This window comes from Lithobates pipiens, unplaced genomic scaffold (assembly GCF_037356315.1).
Source record: "Lithobates pipiens isolate NorthernLeopardFrog02 unplaced genomic scaffold, aLitPip1_a1.2 Scaffold_10, whole genome shotgun sequence".
Taxonomy (NCBI): Eukaryota; Metazoa; Chordata; class Amphibia; order Anura; family Ranidae; genus Lithobates; species Lithobates pipiens.
The window spans coordinates 163,249,171-163,268,535 of record NW_027507686.1 but is presented as its reverse complement, the minus strand read 5'-3'; the positions used below and the strand labels follow the sequence as shown (position 1 = coordinate 163,268,535).

General features: G+C 42.6%; 1 protein-coding gene across 1 annotated transcript in view; it reads right to left on the bottom strand.

The window, feature by feature from the left end:
- The window catches only part of IRF7 (interferon regulatory factor 7), a 45,529-nt gene that overhangs the window by 4,749 nt on the left and 21,415 nt on the right, over positions 1-19,365 (bottom strand). The window contains exons 8-11 of the mRNA XM_077458907.1: positions 19,133-19,315; positions 17,227-17,388; positions 15,712-16,107; positions 13,666-13,775 (exon numbers count right to left, since the gene is read on the bottom strand). Of these exons, the coding sequence (XP_077315033.1) occupies positions 13,666-13,775; positions 15,712-16,107; positions 17,227-17,388; positions 19,133-19,315 (851 nt within the window). The remainder of the gene's footprint in view (positions 1-13,665; positions 13,776-15,711; positions 16,108-17,226; positions 17,389-19,132; positions 19,316-19,365) is intronic.

Here is a 19,365-nt window from a genome sequence, read left to right as displayed (position 1 = left end):
TGACAATGTACTCCAATGGCCTCCACAGTCACCAGATCTCAATCCAGTAGAGCCCGTTTTGGGATGTGGTGGAATGGTTGATTCGCATAATGGATGTGAAGTCGACAAATCGGCAGCAACTGCGTGATGGTATCATTTCAATATGGACCAAAATCTCAGAGGAATGTTTCCAACACCTTGTTAAATCATTGCCATGAAGAATTAGGGCAGTTCTGAAGGCAAAAGGGAGTCCAACCAGGTACTAGCAAGGTGTACCTAATAAAGTGGCTGGTGAGTGTATATTTACAGGTATTCATTTACTAGTATAAAGCTAATGCAAATAGTGGGTTGGTGTATATTTTTCATAGTCAAGACAAAAAAAATAAAAAATTCAAAGTATTTTTTTTCTCCTACTCTTTTTTTTTTTGCCAGGTTAATATGACCTATTGCATATGGATAGTTTTTATTTTCATTTACAAACAGCAGGTGGTGCGCTAGTCTCTTTTTCACATGCTTAACCGCTATGCTTAAAAATCGTGTTTTAGAGTGCTCAGCTCAAGCTGAAATTTCCTGAATGCAAAGAGCTTCTGTTTTGCAAATTTTTTTGAAAACTCAAAGCTCGGTAAAACTTGTGTCATGGCTGCACCTTGCAAATAAAAGCTCTTGTAAAATAAAGAATTAGTAAAACAATATAAAACATCAATTTACCAACATATACAATTTTAAAAATACATAAATAAAATTGACTCAAAACCATTATAGTTTCCCTTTATGTTTACATCAGAAAGATATGCATGTGCCATATCAGCAATAGATAAAGGCAGCCAAATGGTAGCAGGAATCACAGAGGTGACAGAAGATAAATCCCTGCTGAAGCCAAACATAGGATGTTGAAGGCTCTTCTATTTGCCAAAATTATGGCAATAGAAGATGATAATATCAGTAAATTCAACAAAATTTGGAAACCTTGGGTTAAAATCATTTACCCCATGACTTTGATTATACATTGTTGTTGCCGCAATAATTCCTCCATTTTGTTTATTATTACCTATAAGCTTTTCCTGGGCATGGGCTGCGCTACCACCATGAGAGACCCTCCTTTTTCTTTCTTTCCCCTTTCCCTCATCCTATTTTTTATCTATATGGATAAGGGAATCTTTATACTTACTCATATAGTTCCATATTTTGAGATTGACAAGCACTGTCTTTTTTAAATTTTTTCTCTGATATTTTTCTTAACTCTTATCTTTTTGTTCTAATATAATTGGCATTTGTAATTTATGATATGAATACCTAGACCCTTTTATGTTTTTTACAATATATAATATAAATTTGGCATTAATATTCTTGGTTTATACAGTTGTGCCCCCACCCATCCACAGTTTGCGCCCATTAGGGGTGGATGGGTGGTCTGGAGGCATGTTACATTAAATACGCCAACACTTTAAAAGTTCCAATTCTGGCTCTTTAAGTGGATCTACTTTATTATAAGTCTTGTTTTCGGATATAAGTCTTGTTAACCATAGAGTGACATCTATATTCATTTTTATTATTCATATTTGTGACTGTTTCCCATGTATAAGCCTACTGATTGATATGTACTTCTCATGAAAAACCTTAATAAAAACATTGAGCGAGAAAAAAAAAAAAAAAAATCCCTGCTGTCAACAGTATAACCAGTAATTGCTTGTGAAATTTGGAGACAGGCATAGAAGCTTTAGTATCATTTCCATCTAATCATTAATCCAGCAGCTGCTGTGACTTCAATGCATCCTGTGCTTAGAGAAATAAAGTGCAAAGTAAAATAAAAATGCCCTCAATGTTTTGCCTCTTTAGAGAGAATTTTTGATATCCAGCAGAATAGTGACATTATTAAAAGTATTTATTTTATAAGTGATCTTAAAATTAAATGCAACTGATTACAAATAATATATATATATATATATATATATATATATATATATATATATATATATATATATATATATATATATATATATATATATATATATATATATATATATATATATATATATATATATACACACACACACACACACACACACATTTATGTATATCATACTAGATACACAAAAATACTCATAAAATATGACAGCTCTGCTGGAAAGTAGAGGGGAGGACCATAGAGCTAAATTCCAACTCTGGTCGGGAACAGGAAAGTGAAACTTTATGCATTCACAGGCAAGGAGGACTTTCAGATAAGAGGGGCTGGACTATAAGACTGAACACAACCCAGTGACAGCTTCACTCGTTAGAAGACTTCACTGGTACCACAAGACCTGGACCATGCCATTACCAAGAATTCTGCAACTACGTTCTGGATTTCCAATATTTTCCAATGTTCTTCTCTCAAACTCTGGACTGATCAAACACATCCATCTGGTAAGTTAAAGCCTTATAGAATACTTCAATAAGAAAATCAGATGTTCTAATACACCTATTTTTCTACCAATGCTTTAGAGCTCAAGACCATTTAACCGAAATTGAAATATTCATATTGTTTTGCTGAACTTTTCAACTATTTTGTAGAGTATGAACCATACACATCAGAATTTGAACCCTGAAAGACAGTTTTGCAGTTGTGAGAAGTAGCTGGTTCAGATCAAGGTCTTAACAATAAGTTAGGGGCAGGAAAGGGTTACAATTCTTTTTACTGATGGTCGCTTTTTACCGAGAATAAAAGCTCAGATCATGGACGAAAAACTGTTGTCTGTACTGCTGTAGTAAATAAGCATATGTGTATTCTAATTTAATGCAAATTTGACTATTTATTAATAAAGGTTCCGATGTGGTGTTATTGCCAGTAGCACCTCATCAGGTAGGATTTAAAGGAGAAGTTGGCAGCTAAGTGGTTAGAACTCCTACATTGCTGCTTGGGACTAGGAGAATCCCACCAAGGACAGTACATGAATTTAATGTTTTTCCGGTTTTTGTTTGTCTCCTATGAGTCCTTGCACAGTCCATAAACATACTTGTGGGTTAGCTGGCATTTGACCAAACAGACCATAGATTGTCCTGCCTATAGACCATAAGCTCATTCAGGGCAGCAGCCCATAAAAAAAGGCTCAATGGATGCAGTGAAGTGCTGGGTATTAGGCTACCTTATACAGATGTTTAAATTTCAACGTTTAGCTGTGTTTAGAATACTTTTCTAAAAGCAGCTAGACTCACACAATGCAAAGTAATCATGTTATTCATACATAACCATTAGCAACATTTAGTTGCAGACAGTTTAGCTGTGAAGAGAAGGAAAGTGCCGTGTTCACGGCCAGATTTATATATCAGGAGCCTATAGGCAGAGAATTCTGAAGGCCCCCCCACAAAAAAAGACAGCAAGGTCTAGGAAATGCTAAATTTCAGTAAAAACACACTAAAGTGAATTTTAGGGCAAATACAATAAACTCCCATATTTGGTAAAATATAAAAGACAATGTTGCACCGAGTAAATAGATACCCAACACGTCAAACCTTAAATTTGTGTGTACCCATGAAATAGCAACATACTTCAGTACCCTATATTTTCTATAGGTGATCCTTCAAAAGGCCTAGTACTAGTATTATTGCTCTCAATCTGGTGTGCATAGCGATATGTATGTAACATGTGTATCAGTTTTCACATGTCGTGCCCCCGACCAGTGTGTTTACATTGGTATGTGTGTGTATGTGGGGGGGGGGGGGGGGCTGTCAGGGATTTAATGTGCTTGGGTCTAACTTTATTTCTTTGCAAAATAAAAAAAAATATATATTTTTTTTTGCTTAACTTTTTTTTCATCACATATTATCACATCTCCTGTGTGATGAACTTTAGGTGACAGGCTCTCTTTAATGAGACCCTGCATGTCTCCTCTGGGCTCCACTGGATGTATTTCGATGCACATCGCATTGCCATATATCCCTTCCCAGCTATGTTAGCCAGGAAAAGTGACAGGGTGACCCGGAAGCACCGGTATACACGTCACTTTTCGGGTCACCAGTAAGACAAGGAATAGAGCTTATCTGTGTCCCCCCATCCTCCCCCCCCTCCACCTGCTGGCACACATGACAGTCCCAGGCCCGCAGATGGGAAAGCGGAGTCCGGACTACATGGGGTGGGCGCGGGGGGGGTGGGGCAGTACCAGGGGTGTGTGGAAGCAAATGGGGTGGTGGCGCAGCCAGAATGTGTGCAAAACCCCCTGCTGTCATGTCCTGACCTGGCAGCAAAAGGATAAAAAAAACGCACTGACGGGCGCCCCTCTAGGAAGGGCACCTCTAAGCACCTGCCTACAGTGGCCTAGTGGAAAATCTGGCCCTGGCTGGGACCAGGGTGGACTATCTGCAGCTAAACACTGATTGCATTTAGCTGCAGTGCATTTGGCAGCAGAAAATGACACACTCCCCCTTTCTTTCTGACGCACCTAAACACGGCTATCTGCAGCTACTTGCAGCTACATTTATTTACAAACTGCAACTATCTGCAGGAAATCTTTCAACTTTTTCATGTGCAGATTACTGGTGCTTAGCTGCTGTCAAATACAAATGTTCATGTGAATGTAGCTTTATTCTGGTACAATATAAACATGTGCAAATGATTTTAAAAAAAGGTATTAAATTATTGCCTAACTATAAATGTGATGATAATGTGAACTGGGCACACCAAAAACTGTGTGAGAAAGACACACAACACCCTTGTTGTTCAGAATTCTTAAGTCAGCAATTACATTTTTTTAGAATGGCGGACACAAGAGCAGCTTCCCTAATGAAGTCACGTGATCGTGACGCTACGTGTCGGAACAGACAGGCACAGAACAGACAGGCATCGGGAGTGACGTCAGGTTACAAGCTCACCGCTTGTGGTGTTTAGTTTTTTAGCTGAGTTTTAATGTGAGTATGCCTGTTGGCTGTAACTAATAAAAGCATCTAGTTTCTACTACTTTTTGGGACCCGTTCTTTCTTCCTATATACCCCTAATACATCTGCTTGGGAAGATTTCCAGCAATATTGATGCATATAAAGGAGAAGATCTGTATGCAGGGGCGGACTGACAACTTATGGGGCCCCCGGGCAATAAGAGATTATGGGGTCCCCAGGCTTACAGATGGCCGCCACGTGGCAGCCATTTTATTTTATTTTTTTTAGAGGAGGGGCACCAAGCTCGGCAACATGCAGGGTGGCAGGAGACCTAGAGCTGGTGACCCAGTAAAGGCACCACGAGCCTCTCATGGGCAGTTCCACCTTAACATCATGGGCCCCTGGGCAAAATACTGCACTGGGACCCCTACCAGGGAGATGATGATCTGTGGCATGCATAGTGAACCATGGTGAACAATGGGCATGGTCACTGGGAGAGTCTTAACCACTTCAGCCCTGGAAGTATTTACCCCCTCCCTGACCAGAGCACTTTTTGCGATTCGGCACTGTGTCGCTTTAGCTGACAATTGCGCAGTCGTGCGAGGTTGTACCCAAACAAAATTGATGTCCTTTTGTTCCCACAAATAGAGCTTTCTTTTGTGGGATTTTTAGTTTTTGCACTATAAACGAAAAAAGGCAGACACTTTTTTTTAAAGAGCAATATTTTTTACTTTATACTATAAAAAAAAAAGTAAGATAGATAGAAAGATGGATAGATATACACACACACACATACATACATTTTTTTTCTCCAGAGTTTAGGCCAATATGTATTCTTCTATATTTTTTTGGTTAAAAAATAAAATCACAATAAACGTATATTGATTGGTTTGCGCAAAAGTTATAGCGTCTACAAAATAGGGGATAGATTTATGGCATTTTTATTATAATTTTTTTTTTTTTTTTACTAGTAATGACGGCGGGACTGCGACATTATGGCAGACAGATTGGACACTTTTGACATGCCCTACGGCAGAGCCCCCAGAGTGCCACCTTCCATGAATATCCCCTTACACACACACACACACACACACACACACACACACACACACACACACACACACACACACACACACACACACACACACACACACACACACACACACACACACACACACACACACACACACACATACACACACACATACACACACATACACACACACACACACACACACACACACACCTTTGCACCTTGGTGCTTGGTGAGGTAGGCAGCTGGTGGGCAAGGCCTTTAAAAAAAAATAAAGCCACATGTTCCAGACTCTGAACTGCACATGTGCTGTCGTAGAGTCAGCGGAATAGTGAACTGCTGTGGTTGGCCTCAGATCGGGCAGTGGGGCGTATGAATAAAAGCTGTGCACCATGTTATCACTGCACAGGTGTGCACCCAGACCTGCCTTGCTGCCTGATCCGAGGTTGAGCTCAGCAGTGCACCAATCAGATGGCTCCGAATGGCAACAAGGGCATTTTTCACGGGCACAGGATTGTTGGATCAAATTCTGTTGAGCGGCAGTGAGCACACATGGATGATACAGTATACACACACGCATGCACAGTACACACAGATGCACAGTATATACACAAACACATGCATGCACAGTATACATACACGCATGCACAGTAACACACAGACACAGTATACTTACAGACACACACACACACACACTAGTGCACAGTATACACACACACACACGCCTGCACAGTATACACACACACACACAGTATAGACACAGACACATGCCTGCACAGTATATACATACACACACACACACACACACTAGTGCACAGTATATATATATACACACACACACACACACACACACACACACAGTATATATAGACACACAGTAGATACACACACAGTAGTGCACAGTATAGACACAGACACATGCCTGCACAGTATATATACACACACACACACCACAGTATATATACACACACACACACACACAGTATATATTACACACACACACAGTATACACAAGCATGCACAGTACACATACAGTATACATATACACAGTACACACACCAGCACTTTTTACCCAAAAAAGTCTGATGGAACACACTGCTGCCTCCATCTCCTGGCATGCTGGGACTTGTAGTACCCCAGCAGCTCACAGACACAGGAATAGTAATGCATGGGAGGGGATTGTGCCTGTGTACTGGTAGGCAGGTAATGTGTAGCACAGATGGGGGGGGGGGAGACATTCAGCACATCCTCCAGAAGCAGTTCACTTCTCCTCAGACAAACGATCTAACTACTTCAGAGACAGGAAGAGCCCTGCTTGAGCAAACACAGCCTCCCCCTCCCCCTTGCTGACAAGGGTAAACCACTCATAATAATACATTCAGCTCAGTTGCTTACCTTCTATCAGGCTGCAGGCTGTGCCCTCCGTCTTCTTCTTCTCTCCTCCAGCTGTCGGCATCTCCTGCTCATATCTCAAATAAGCCGCGCTGAAGAAGGGGGCGGGTACACTGTTTTCCCATTGGCTGAGGAGGCAGTGGAGAGGCGGGGCAACTACAATCTCGGGATTTTTACATTAAAAGTATGTCGGTAAGGGACATTTCAGGGACAGAAGTAAAAAAACACAGATTTTTTACATACTGTCCCTGTTTTTATTATGGCTGACAACCCTGATGGGGCCCCCTAGTGGCCGGGCCCTCGGTCCATGACCGAGTGACCGAATGGTCAGTCCGCCCCTGCCTGTATGTGACCCATTACAGGATTCCGGATTCCTGGACTACCACTGTCTATCTCTACGCTTTTACTTTACAGCGGTAAGGTAAGGGGCCATTGTATACAGAATTGTGTTTGTACTGAAGAAAAGAGGAAAAAGTCACCAATTTTCCGTTTCCATTCCAACATTTGCACAGCGTCTAGTTGGAGCCAGCACTTCACTTTTTCACTTAGTTTATTATTATTTTTTTCTTTCTTTGTGCACTTGGTCTTTACTTCTGGCACTAGCACTTACAGTTTATGTGCTCTATACTGTTATTCTTTATTCAGATTTACTTCCTTATATTGCTAGTTTTTTGGATTGCTACTTTCACTTTATTTAGCACCTAGCACTTTGCATATTGTGTATATTGTGTACAGTTTGTACTGCTATATTGCACAGATATTATCTTTAAGTCTTACATTTATTCTTCAAACACATAGCACTTTATTGTCTAGTTTGTTTATTTCACTTGTTATCACTCAGAGAGCAGCACCATTTATTGATTTTATTTATTTATTGATTTGCTGCAACTAGCGTCTCTATCTTTCTTGGTTTGGGTAGTGTGGGAATACAGTATTGTGAGCAATTGGCTGGTAGGATTGTGGATAGTGTATATGAGCCACCTAGGATTTCTCATGTAAACATGGGGAGGGGCTCCAAGGCTTGTGTTTGGTATAGAGAAAAGTAGGATTTTAACTTACCAGTAAAATTGGATTCTTGAAGTACAGTATAGCAAGTGAATATCCCTAATATAGGTCCACAGGAGAGTTGAGAGAGCCAAATTAAGGTTCCAAGGGGGCGCAGGGGATGTGATCCAAGTCCTGAACATATGCCTTAACTAAGGAGTGAAAGGTCAAAGGTCTCTAGAACATAATGACCAAGGCCAAATTTTGTCATTCAATGGTACTAAAAGCCACAGGCTGATCCAAACTTTACAGGAACAAAATAAAATGAAATAAAAAATAATAATAAATCCCACTGAGTAATTTCTATGCTAAAATTAAATAGTTTTTCCAGGTGTGATGGTAGACTGGAAGAAATCAACCTACTAGCCTTCGTAAGGCTCCATTCACACAGGGGCAACACGACTTGTAGGCGACTTGAGTGAGGCAACTTGTACACGACTTGAGTTAAGATCACAGCGCGACTTGGGACGACTTCAACACGACTTGTGATGACTTCAACCTGACTTGGGACGACTTACAAGTCGCCCCAGGCCAGGCGACTTTTGCCGTGGCCAAGCACAGAATGAGCTCAAGGGGGAACTCCACGCCAAATTTCTGCAAAAAAATTTGGCGTGGGTTCCCCCTCCGAAAGCATACCAGGCCCTTAGGTCTGGTATGGATTCCAAGGGGAACCCCCTACGCCGAAAAAACGGCGTGGGGGTCCCCCCCAGATCCACACCAGACCCTTATCCGAGCACGCTACCCGGCCGGCCAGGAAAGGGGGTGGGGACGAGCGGGCGCCCCCCCCCCTCCTGAGCCGTACCAGGCCGCGTGCCCTCAACATGGGGGGTGCCTTGGGGGAAGGGGGGGCGTGCGCCCCCCCACCCCAAAGCACCTTGTCCCCATGTTGATGAGGACAAGGGCCTCTTCCCGACAACCCTGACCGTTGGTTGTCGGGGTCTGCGGGCGGGGGGCTTATCGGAATCTGCGAGCCCCCTTTAATAAGGGGGCCCCCGGATACCGGCCCCCCACCCTATGTGAATGAGTATGGGGTACAATGTACCCCTACCCATTCACCTGTGAAATAAAGTACAAAAAAAAACACAACACAGGGTTAAAATATTTTATTGCACAGCTCCGGGGGTCTTCCGTCTTCGGGGGTCTTCTCGCCGGACTCCTCCGCTATCTTCTTGTAGCTCTTTTGCTAGCGGAGGAGTCCGGCTTTCTTCCTCGCCGCCAGCCTCTTCTCCCGACTTCGGGGGTCTTGTCCCCCTCTTCGGTTCTTCTGCCGGGCCACCGCGCCTTCTTATAGCTCTTTTACAGGCGGTGGCCCGGTCTTCTGTCGCCGCCGTCGCCCCCGCCGCCTTCCGTTCTTCTCCTTCTTCTTCTCCTGGAGATGTTGACTCGACGAGCTCTCCGGCCGGAATGCCAGGGACGCGCTCCGCTGCCACTTATATAGGGACAATGGGGCGGTGTCACATGGGTTGATGTCACATGGGTTGGTCACATGGGTTGATGTCACATGGTGACCCCGCCCCCTTACCATGTGACATCAACCCATGTGACCAACCCATGTGACATCAACCCATGTGACACCGCCCCATTATCCCTATATAAGTGGCAGCGGAGCGCGTCCCTGGCATTCCGGCCGGAGAGCTTGTCGAGTCAACATCTCCAGGAGAAGAAGAAGGAGAAGAACGGAAGGCGGCGGCGGCGACGGCGGCGACAGAAGACCGGGCCACCGCCTGTAAAAGAGCTATAAGAAGGCGCGGTGGCCCGGCAGAAGAACCGAAGAGGGGGACAAGACCCCCGAAGTCGGGAGAAGAGGCCGGCGGCGAGGAAGAAAGCCGGACTCCTCCGCTAGCAAAAGAACTACAAGAAGATAGTGGAGGAGTCCGGCGAGAAGACCCCCGAAGACGGAAGACCCCCGGAGCTGTGCAATAAAATATTTTAACCCTGTGTTGTGTTTTTTTTTGTACTTTATTTCACAGGTGAATGGGTAGGGGTACATTGTACCCCATACTCATTCACATAGGGTGGGGGGCCGGTATCCGGGGGCCCCCTTATTAAAGGGGGCTCGCGGATTCCGATAAGCCCCCCGCCCGCAGACCCCGACTACCAACGGCCAGGGTTGTCGGGAAGAGGCCCTTGTCCTCATCAACATGGGGACAAGGTGCTTTGGGGTGGGGGGGCGCACGCCCCCCCTCCCCCAAGGCACCCCCCCATGTTGAGGGCACGCGGCCTGGTACGGCTCAGGAGGGGGGGGGGTCGCCCGCTCGTCCCCACCCCCCTTCCTGGCCGGCCGGGTAGCATGCTCGGATAAGGGTCTGGTGTGGATCTGGGGGGGACCCCCACGCCGTTTTTTCGGCGTAGGGGGTTCCCCTTGGAATCCATACCAGACCTAAGGGCCTGGTATGCTCTCGGAGGGGGAACCCACGCCAAATTTTTTGCAGAAATTTGGCGTGGAGTTCCCTCTTGAGAGCTGATAATTCTGTCAGAGTCGCCTCCGTATAGACGGAGATCCGACTTGGAGGCGATCTCCATTGAAATCAATGGGTACCGGTCGCCTACAAGTCGGATAGAAGTAGTACAGGAACCTTTTCTGAAGTCGGAGCGACTTCAGTAGTGTGCATTAAGACGGCTCTCATTCACTTACATTGCTTTTTAAATGTTGTCCGACCTGAGGCGACCTGAGGCGACTAGGGGCGACCTGAAGTCGGATCAGGAGTTGCCCCTGTGTGAATGGACTCTAAGGGTAGGGATGATGGAGTCAGAAAAGCCTCTGTCCCTCTGGGCAATGGCTTTGACAGCCATGCCATTAAGGCCCTGGACCAAGAAGAACTGGTTCTTTGGAAAAAATGCTTGGATTATCTGGAACAGCCCATGGAATGTCTGCTAGGGGTCAAAGTATGTCTGTCTACCAAGTCCACCTGGGCCAGTCGGTGCAATGAAAATCACCATAATGCTCTTCATCTCGATCCTGCAGAGCAGATAAGGGAGAATCTGGAGAATCAAAAGGGGATAGATTAGGCTGAACTGATCCCACTGTGTCACCAGAACATACACTTCAAAGGGCTGCTTGTCCCTAGACAAAGTACAGTTTGTTGTTGAATCCAGACACCAGCAAATTTATGTCCGATGTCCTGCATCTATGGCAAGGGGTTTGAAAAACCTCAAATGCAGAGCCTATTCCCCTGGATGCAGACATGGACAACTCAGAATGACCACCTGTCAATTTTCCATGCCTAGGATGTGGATGGCTGACAGGTCCAGAACGTAAAGTTCTACCCAAAAGAGGAGGAGGCACTTCTGGTGCTTCCTTCATGGGCCATGGATGTGGCACTGCCCAACTGGTTGCTCGCTGGGTGTTCTCAAAATAGAGGAGTCCATTGTTGAAAAGACAACCAAATCGTTCTGAGCTCTAGAATGTTGATTGGAAGGTAAGTTTCCTCCGATGACCTAGTCCCCTGCACTAAGAGGGCATTCTGAACTACTCCCCAGCTCAACAGGCTGGCATTTGCCATGAGAACCTCCCATGTCTGTGGAGGAAAAGGCATTCTTGAATCCAGCAGTGGGTTAGAAATCCACTTTTCTAAGGAGACTCTGGCTTTGGGGGTCAAGTACATAGGATATTCCAAGGACCCTGTCTGTTTGTCCCAGACTGACATTATGTTGAATTTCTATGGTCTGGAGTGATCTGGGCATACAAAAGCCTCAAAAAGAGACAACCATTAAACCGAAAACCCCTTTTCAAGCAGAAAATGAAGAGCCTGGGCATGACAGTGAAGGGACAGAAGTTTGTCCCAAAGGCAGAAACGTTTTAGAAAGGGCTGTGTCTAACACCAGGCCCAGGTACTCAAATCTGTGATCCAGCAATAATTTCCATGGACTGAATATCTAACCAAAGCTCTACAGCATGGGTGCTCAACCTGTGGCTCTCCAGTTGTTGCAGAACTACAAGTCCCATGAGGCATTGCAAGCCTGACAGGCACAAGCATGACTTCCATAGGCAGATGCATGATGGGACTTGTAGTACTGCAACAGCTGGAGGGCCACAGGTTGAGCACCCATGCTCTACAGAGTCTGTTGATGAAGCAGAAAGATGGGAATGTGTAATTAAGGATCCCAATGTCTATTCAGTTTGGAAACTGTAAAATAGTCTGAAACCCTCTTCAAATGTTCTTCTGTTGGTACAGGGGTAAAGACCCATTGACACAAGAGCTTTTGGACAGCAGCAATCAAATTCACTCACTGTGAGAGAGAAGGTGACAAGTTCAAAAGTCGGGGAAGGAGTACAAATGACACTCTGGACCCAGGCATATGAGATCTTTTGGGAACAGGAGGTTGACAAATGTCCCCCCATTTCTTTGATGTAGGAGAATCTTATCACTGGAAAGAGGGCTTGGAACCAGTCTTGGCTTGCTTAGAGGGCCATGTCTTCTTGCAAAAGTATGTTCCAGTCTTACGCTTAGCATTAAAAGACTGAGAGGGGTGAAAGGAATTAATCTCAAACTAGGTAGTAGAAGACCTCCTGGCAGAGGTGCAAGCTTTCTTTTACTGGTGGATGAGAGTACTCTGACCCCTTTTGATGTATTTATCCAAAGGAGGACCAAACAGGCATTCACTTTCAAAGGGAAACCACTCAAGGCATTTCTTGCATGGGAGCTCAGCTAAACAGCATTTAAACCAATGGGTTAGTCTGCATGTGGATGGATAGAAGACTCATTCTGCAGAAGTGTATCCACCAAACCATTCATTCAGTAGCATAGGTAAAAAAGGTCTAACTGACTGTGGACAGAGGTATATGTAAGGATGGAACTAAGATTTGATCTTAGTACAGACAGCCTTCTGGTTGACTGTCAGAGAAGCAACCGCACATTACATGGTATGTCCCACAAAAGAGCTTTAAAGAGGGCCTCTCACCTCTTGTTTAATGGGTCTTTGAACACAGAATTATCCTTCATGGGAGATGTGAAGGTCTTGTTGGGACAAAAAAAATGTCAGGATCTACCCCAGGAACCACTCACTTCCATACAAAACTGTCCTCAATAAAATACTGTTAAGCAAAGCATTTTGGGGGAGTAAAAATCTTCTCTGGGTGAGACCAATAAGGTCCGTACAGGACAAGCTCTTCCAGAGCGTAAACTGGTAAGGTGTTGGCTGATTTGGGTCATTTCAGGGACCTCATGCTGGATGCTTTAAGGTGAGTTGCTCTTAACGCTGAACAGGTGCATACTGCGTCAATAAGGGTAGCAATGGTATCCTTAAACCTAAAAATAGGTAAGTATAAAGATCTTTCTTACCCAGGTGAGTCAGAATAGGTCTTAGGAGGGAGCATTTTTAAGTTACATTTTGCATTAAATTCTACTTTAACAAAAAATAACACCTACCTTTACCACCACCAGTGCTTTTTTTATTGGCTCAAACAGACTCTGGCCAAAGGACAGGTATAAAGTGTAGTCTGGCGATGATCTCCTATTCTCCTTGTAGTCATTCAGTTCTGTTAAAAAGAAATGGTTTATGATGTTTATGATGGTCAGAGAATGTGCAAATATCGGTGATTTAACCCATGATTGTGTGTCGTGCTTGTTCTGGCCTTGGCCTGTTTCAGCTCCAAAGCAGTTTCTCACCTTACCCATGCTGAGTTACAGCCACTCTCTCCAGGCTACCTGATCCACTATTTAAGTCCCCGTGGTTACCAGTGCAGTGGTTATAAAGCCTGAGCTACTGTCTGTACATTACACATATGTTTCTTAAAGTGTATCCAAAGCCAAAACTCTTTTTTAGTTGCTTGTGTTTGTGGATAATCTATAACAACATTTGTATACTGTATATACTAGTTTTAGATTGTCTCATTTAATTGTTTTACTAAAAAATTTTTTTGATATCCTAGTATAATACAATGATATACATTGTATATTTGATATATTAATTGTGTAAGTGCCATCCTTACAAAATGGAAATGAAGACTCATTTGATATTTCAGCCTCTGGCACTTTTCACATCTCCTTCCCAGACTAAAAGTCCAGAAACGAAAGGTCTGTAAACACGATAAGAAAATCGGATGGAAAAATTCATACGACAAGCCGATTTTCGTATCATTAGTACGGTGCTTTCGACAGCCGATTTCACTTTTTCGTGAGACAAAACTGGATGTGCAGACTATAAAATTTTTGTTGGATGTGCACTCAATGTCTGATTTTCGTTTCATTGGTACGATTTTCGTTTGAAAAAAATCATAAGAGCAAGACTACGTATGCTGAGAAATGAAAGAATACATACAAAACTATTCAACACATTACGTCAATTCTGGCGTTGTATTCTGTTGTATGAAAATTTTCGTATTGTGAGTAACCTCTTCACTTTCGACATGAGACTAGCATGCCACAAAACACGGACGATCAAATCTGATCGTGAGTACGAGGCTTAAAGCTGGATACACACTATACAATCTTCTGTAGATTTTTGCTTAAGATTTACCACAACCATATAACAGGAGGTCAAACTTTAAGAGTTTCAATTTGTATGCAATCAGGCAGGCCCTTGTACTACATGGTTTTGGTAAATCTAAAGGAATTCAGACAACAAAAATTGTATAGTGTGTATGGGGTCTTAGACACATTTCCCCAGCTACAGGACTTTGTAACTATGAAGCATCCTGGCACTAACTAGATCACCACCCATAAATTGTTCTGCATGCTTCCATGCACTGGTGCCATTTTTCATTGGACAGATTGCTCCATTAGGTGGAGTATGTTGTAGGGAGAAAAAGGTAGGCAGGTTGTGGAGGAGGGCTGGATCATTGGGGTGATATAGTGTCATATTAAAGTAGGGGGAAATTGCCTAAGAACACTCTGCACATTCAGTTATATTGGTACATAGTGGGGATGCATTATATTTTATATTTTATTGTTGGGTGATATAATCCCATATAGTTTATCATGTATTTAAATGCAGATCAATACAATAAAGTAGCCACTGACAGCAGATATGTTAAATATCTGTGGAGAAATTTAATTTAAGGATATGGTATAACAGGGGCTTAACAGCTGATAAAACAGCCGACTGTGTAGAAAATATATAAATAGTCTATAGCAGGGATATGCAATTAGCAGACCTCCAGCTGTTGCAAAACTACAAGTTCCATCATGCCTTTGCCTCTGGGTGTCATGCTTGTGGCTGTCAGAGTCTTGCTATGCCTCGTGGGACTTGTAGTTTTGCAACAGCTGGAGGTCCGCTAATTGCATATCCCTGGTCTATAGGGAGTCATCGGAGTTGCTGAGTTTAAAATATTTAATTAATTCTGACAATCTGGGCATCTGCAAAATGTATCCTGATTGATCAATTGCAAATTAATTCAATGCATTCATTCTATTGTCTATAACCAAAAATCTACACAATTCTCTATCCAAAAACATACTCAGTCTTGATCCTACCTTGACAAAACTGGTTGAAATCAAATATTCCTGTTTTAAAATTTCTATGCAACTTCTTCTCTTCTGAAACACTCTTCTTGGTTTCCAGGCTCTCCGACATGCCCCAGTACACTCTTGCGTTGCCCATTCTTGTGGCATACAACTTGTAATCTTCAGGATTAACCTCAAGTAAAAGTCCAGTTCCAACGGAATTTAGAATTTGGTCAGTATAATTGATCTGCAACTGATTCACCAGGGTATCACTAGTAGAAGGTAATGTGACAATATCGGCAACCTCGCTTTGAGGAACGCATCCTGTATGGGTTATGTAAAACTTTGTTGATACATTTTGCTTGAGAACCTCTTTTCCTCGATAGAACACAGTCACTTCCCAGGATGTAAGTTTTGGCCTGGCACCTGTAATAGAATATATGGTCACATGTGCAGTTCAAGCTGTGAACACGTATTATATGTACAGCAATTATTCACTTGCTATTTTCAGATGGTAGATACCCCTACTGTATGTCCAATTGTCAAGAAAACTTTTAAAGGTGAAGTATGATCCAAGCTCTTTTGGTCATACTTTACTTGTGGACCACAGAAGTGCAGTTAGTTCCACTAAAGCCAGTTTATAAAGGTGGGTCCTGTTGCTCAGGGTTGCCAAATGAAAGTAAACAAACACATAAAAATTATAGCAGAATCCATTCTTTGTCAGGTACTAATACACTATCAAATATTGCTTAGTATGCAGGCCTAGTAAGTGATCATTACATTTATTAAAGTACCTGTAAATACTCTTTAGGAGAGAGTTACCAAGAATTCTGCTATCCAAGAGACATTTAGAAATTGAGTTACTCAAAGCAGATGCAAGACAACTACCTGATAGCTTGGCTATTGCAATGGGGCACTTCTGAACCACTGATGTAGGCCTCCTGGTGAGCTCAGCGGTCTCAGTAGTTCTCAAAGAAAAACTGCAACAACATTTGAACCTTGACCACTTTCCTTTTCCAAACGGAATATTCCCTAGTTGTTTGAAAGAAGATTTCCTATGTTCAAAAGACTCACAGCCCTGCTACTTGTTGTAGGCCTAAGATGCTGCTATGACATGAGGTTTGGTCCATGCATTAACAGTTTTTTTTGTTTAGCGCTTTAACATACCAAAGTACTTTGCATCAGAATGAATTCTGAACATCTAGAAACTTTTGAGAGTCTAAAGAAATGTCAGCTGGTGAGTGAGTATTCAAGAGTTGTGCTAACACTTTGGGAAAAAAACAAAACACAGAAAAAGCAGTGATGCCCTTTACTTGCAATCACTGATGCCCCCTTCCTTGTAATATAAATGAGCCCATGTGCAGTCTGGCAAAATGGTCATGGCCTTGGCTGGATAGCATTGCTGTATTCCTTCAACCTTCAGAAATAAAGAGGCAGACTCTTGGCATGGCATGGCACCTAAGATGCTCTTGTGGACTGTGGAGGATACGTAGAACATTGAATAGAATAATAAAATCAGTGATTTCTCTGTAGATCTCTACTCACTTGCTTGATGACTTGCAGTTTCTTGAGAAACGGTTTCTTGCTCATTATATGTAGTAATGTTATTCTGTGGGGACTGCCTTGCACTCATGTCCCCATTATTGTTACAGGTATAATTAGGGGAAAAGGTGGTGGTGGCTTCCTTATTCATCATATGCTGTGTACCTGTAAAAAAAAAAAAGCATGCTATGTGTAAAAACACACTTCAGATATGCATCACAATTGTACAAACCTTTTCAATGAAAACTATCATAATTACAGGGATATGGGGTGCCACATATCAGTGCAATTCAAAACATCAAAATGAGCCAAATGCTCAAGTAACTACCACATGAAGCTTCATGCTCCCAAATATTGCCCTCACTTACAATAGAAAGTACAAGGAAGAAGCTTTGACTACTGAACTGGATTCTTGCTGCAGCTGCTGAAATGTCTTGTGTTGTCCTGTAATGTTACTCTGCAATACTATAATCAAAGTATTGATAATATACACTGTGCTGCCAATACACAGCTATCTGGCTAACCACTTTGATGTTTTGCACCCTGCTAGTATCAGAGGAACGCTACATTGCTGGTGTACATTTCTCAACAGCCATATTAGTTCTTTATGAATTGTATCTCTAGCCAGGGAGCGTAGGGAAAGTTTAGGACCTCTGTCAGGTATTTATTGCTCTCTGTCTCCCCACTGAGGATATTCACCATCTCTATTGGTCCTAGCGACCATTTTTAGCAGACAAAATTATGAGAAATTTAAAATCTTACGGTTGTCACCAGAGCGGGTGAAGGTTAATCTTCCGATGAGAAAACCTTTGTATTGTCCATGTAATTATTATCCATTATTACAGTCAGGATAGAAAGGTACACCACTAATAAAGTGGTGTTGGACTGACACACTGTCTGGGCCTATGTTTAAATATAACTTTTTTTTTTTTTGAGTTGTAGAATTTTGCTCTATTACACTAATAAATTGCACAGCAATCTTTTGTGTGTTAGAAAAATGACACTTTGGGCTGCATTCTAAATTGGTATAACGTAAAAAGTCCAAGTGATATAGCTCAGCAACTATGATTCTTTCATGCATCCTCAAAGGTCCACTCTCTTGTATCACAGGGTATGAAGTATACATATGAGGATGTTAGTACTAATACAGCCATTTTGCATTATCTATAATTTAACGTGGACCTGAATACAAAAAGCAAAGATTTGCTATATTAAAGAGAACATTTAGACACGTCAGTTGTGCCCAAGCAGAACTCTAAAAAAACATTTATTTTTTCTCTTAAATTCCTCCTGAAAATTGGCAGTGAACTACCTGGTATGTGAGGTGCCTAGGAACTCCTGTTCCTGCAGTGACATAGTTGTATATCTGAAGTGTAAATCTAAGACACTGCTATCTCGCGAGATTTGGAGTAAAATGTGGGGATGCCCTACTGTGCTGCCCAATGTCCTTCTTTCTAAAGGCTCTGATATGAGGAAGCAAAGCCCTGCCTCTACCAAGATGGCAGCCTCCACCCAGACACAGTGCAGAAAAAGGCATGGCAAGTCAGTAATGGGGGAAGAAGAGCTGCAAGGAAACCACAAGCAATACTGGTGACTAGTCCTTTCCACTCCTTTCATTAAAACAAAGTTTCCAGACTTCACTTCCTCTTTAAAACCATTACAAAAAAGGGGGGAGAGTGGCACCCAGTGGTAAAGCTAAATCCCCTTTATAAAGGCCATGATAGGTTCATAGAGTGAGAATTTTTGGTGCAGAAAGTTTTACTACGGTAGTACATAGCAGGTAAAATAAATTGCTAGGCAAATCAATTGTTAGTGTAGAATGAATGGATGGAACGTTTTGTCCAATTCTCTACTCAACTTTACTAATACAGAAGAGGTCAACAGTAATCGCCAGAGCTTTGTTACTCACTTTCTTGATGGACAACATATTGGCATGTTTGCACTTCACTAAATACAGTTTCCTCAAAGTTGCTCACTGGTGGTGCTGGCTGCAGTTTGGGGCATGGAGGTGTTTGTTGGAAGGTCGAGTCAAATGCTGGGAGATTCTCAAAATGTTCACTCTGATACAGGTCATATACTTGATATTGTGAACCTACAGTTAGATTAAACAGTTAGCTTTTTTTTTTTTGAAAAGAAATCTTT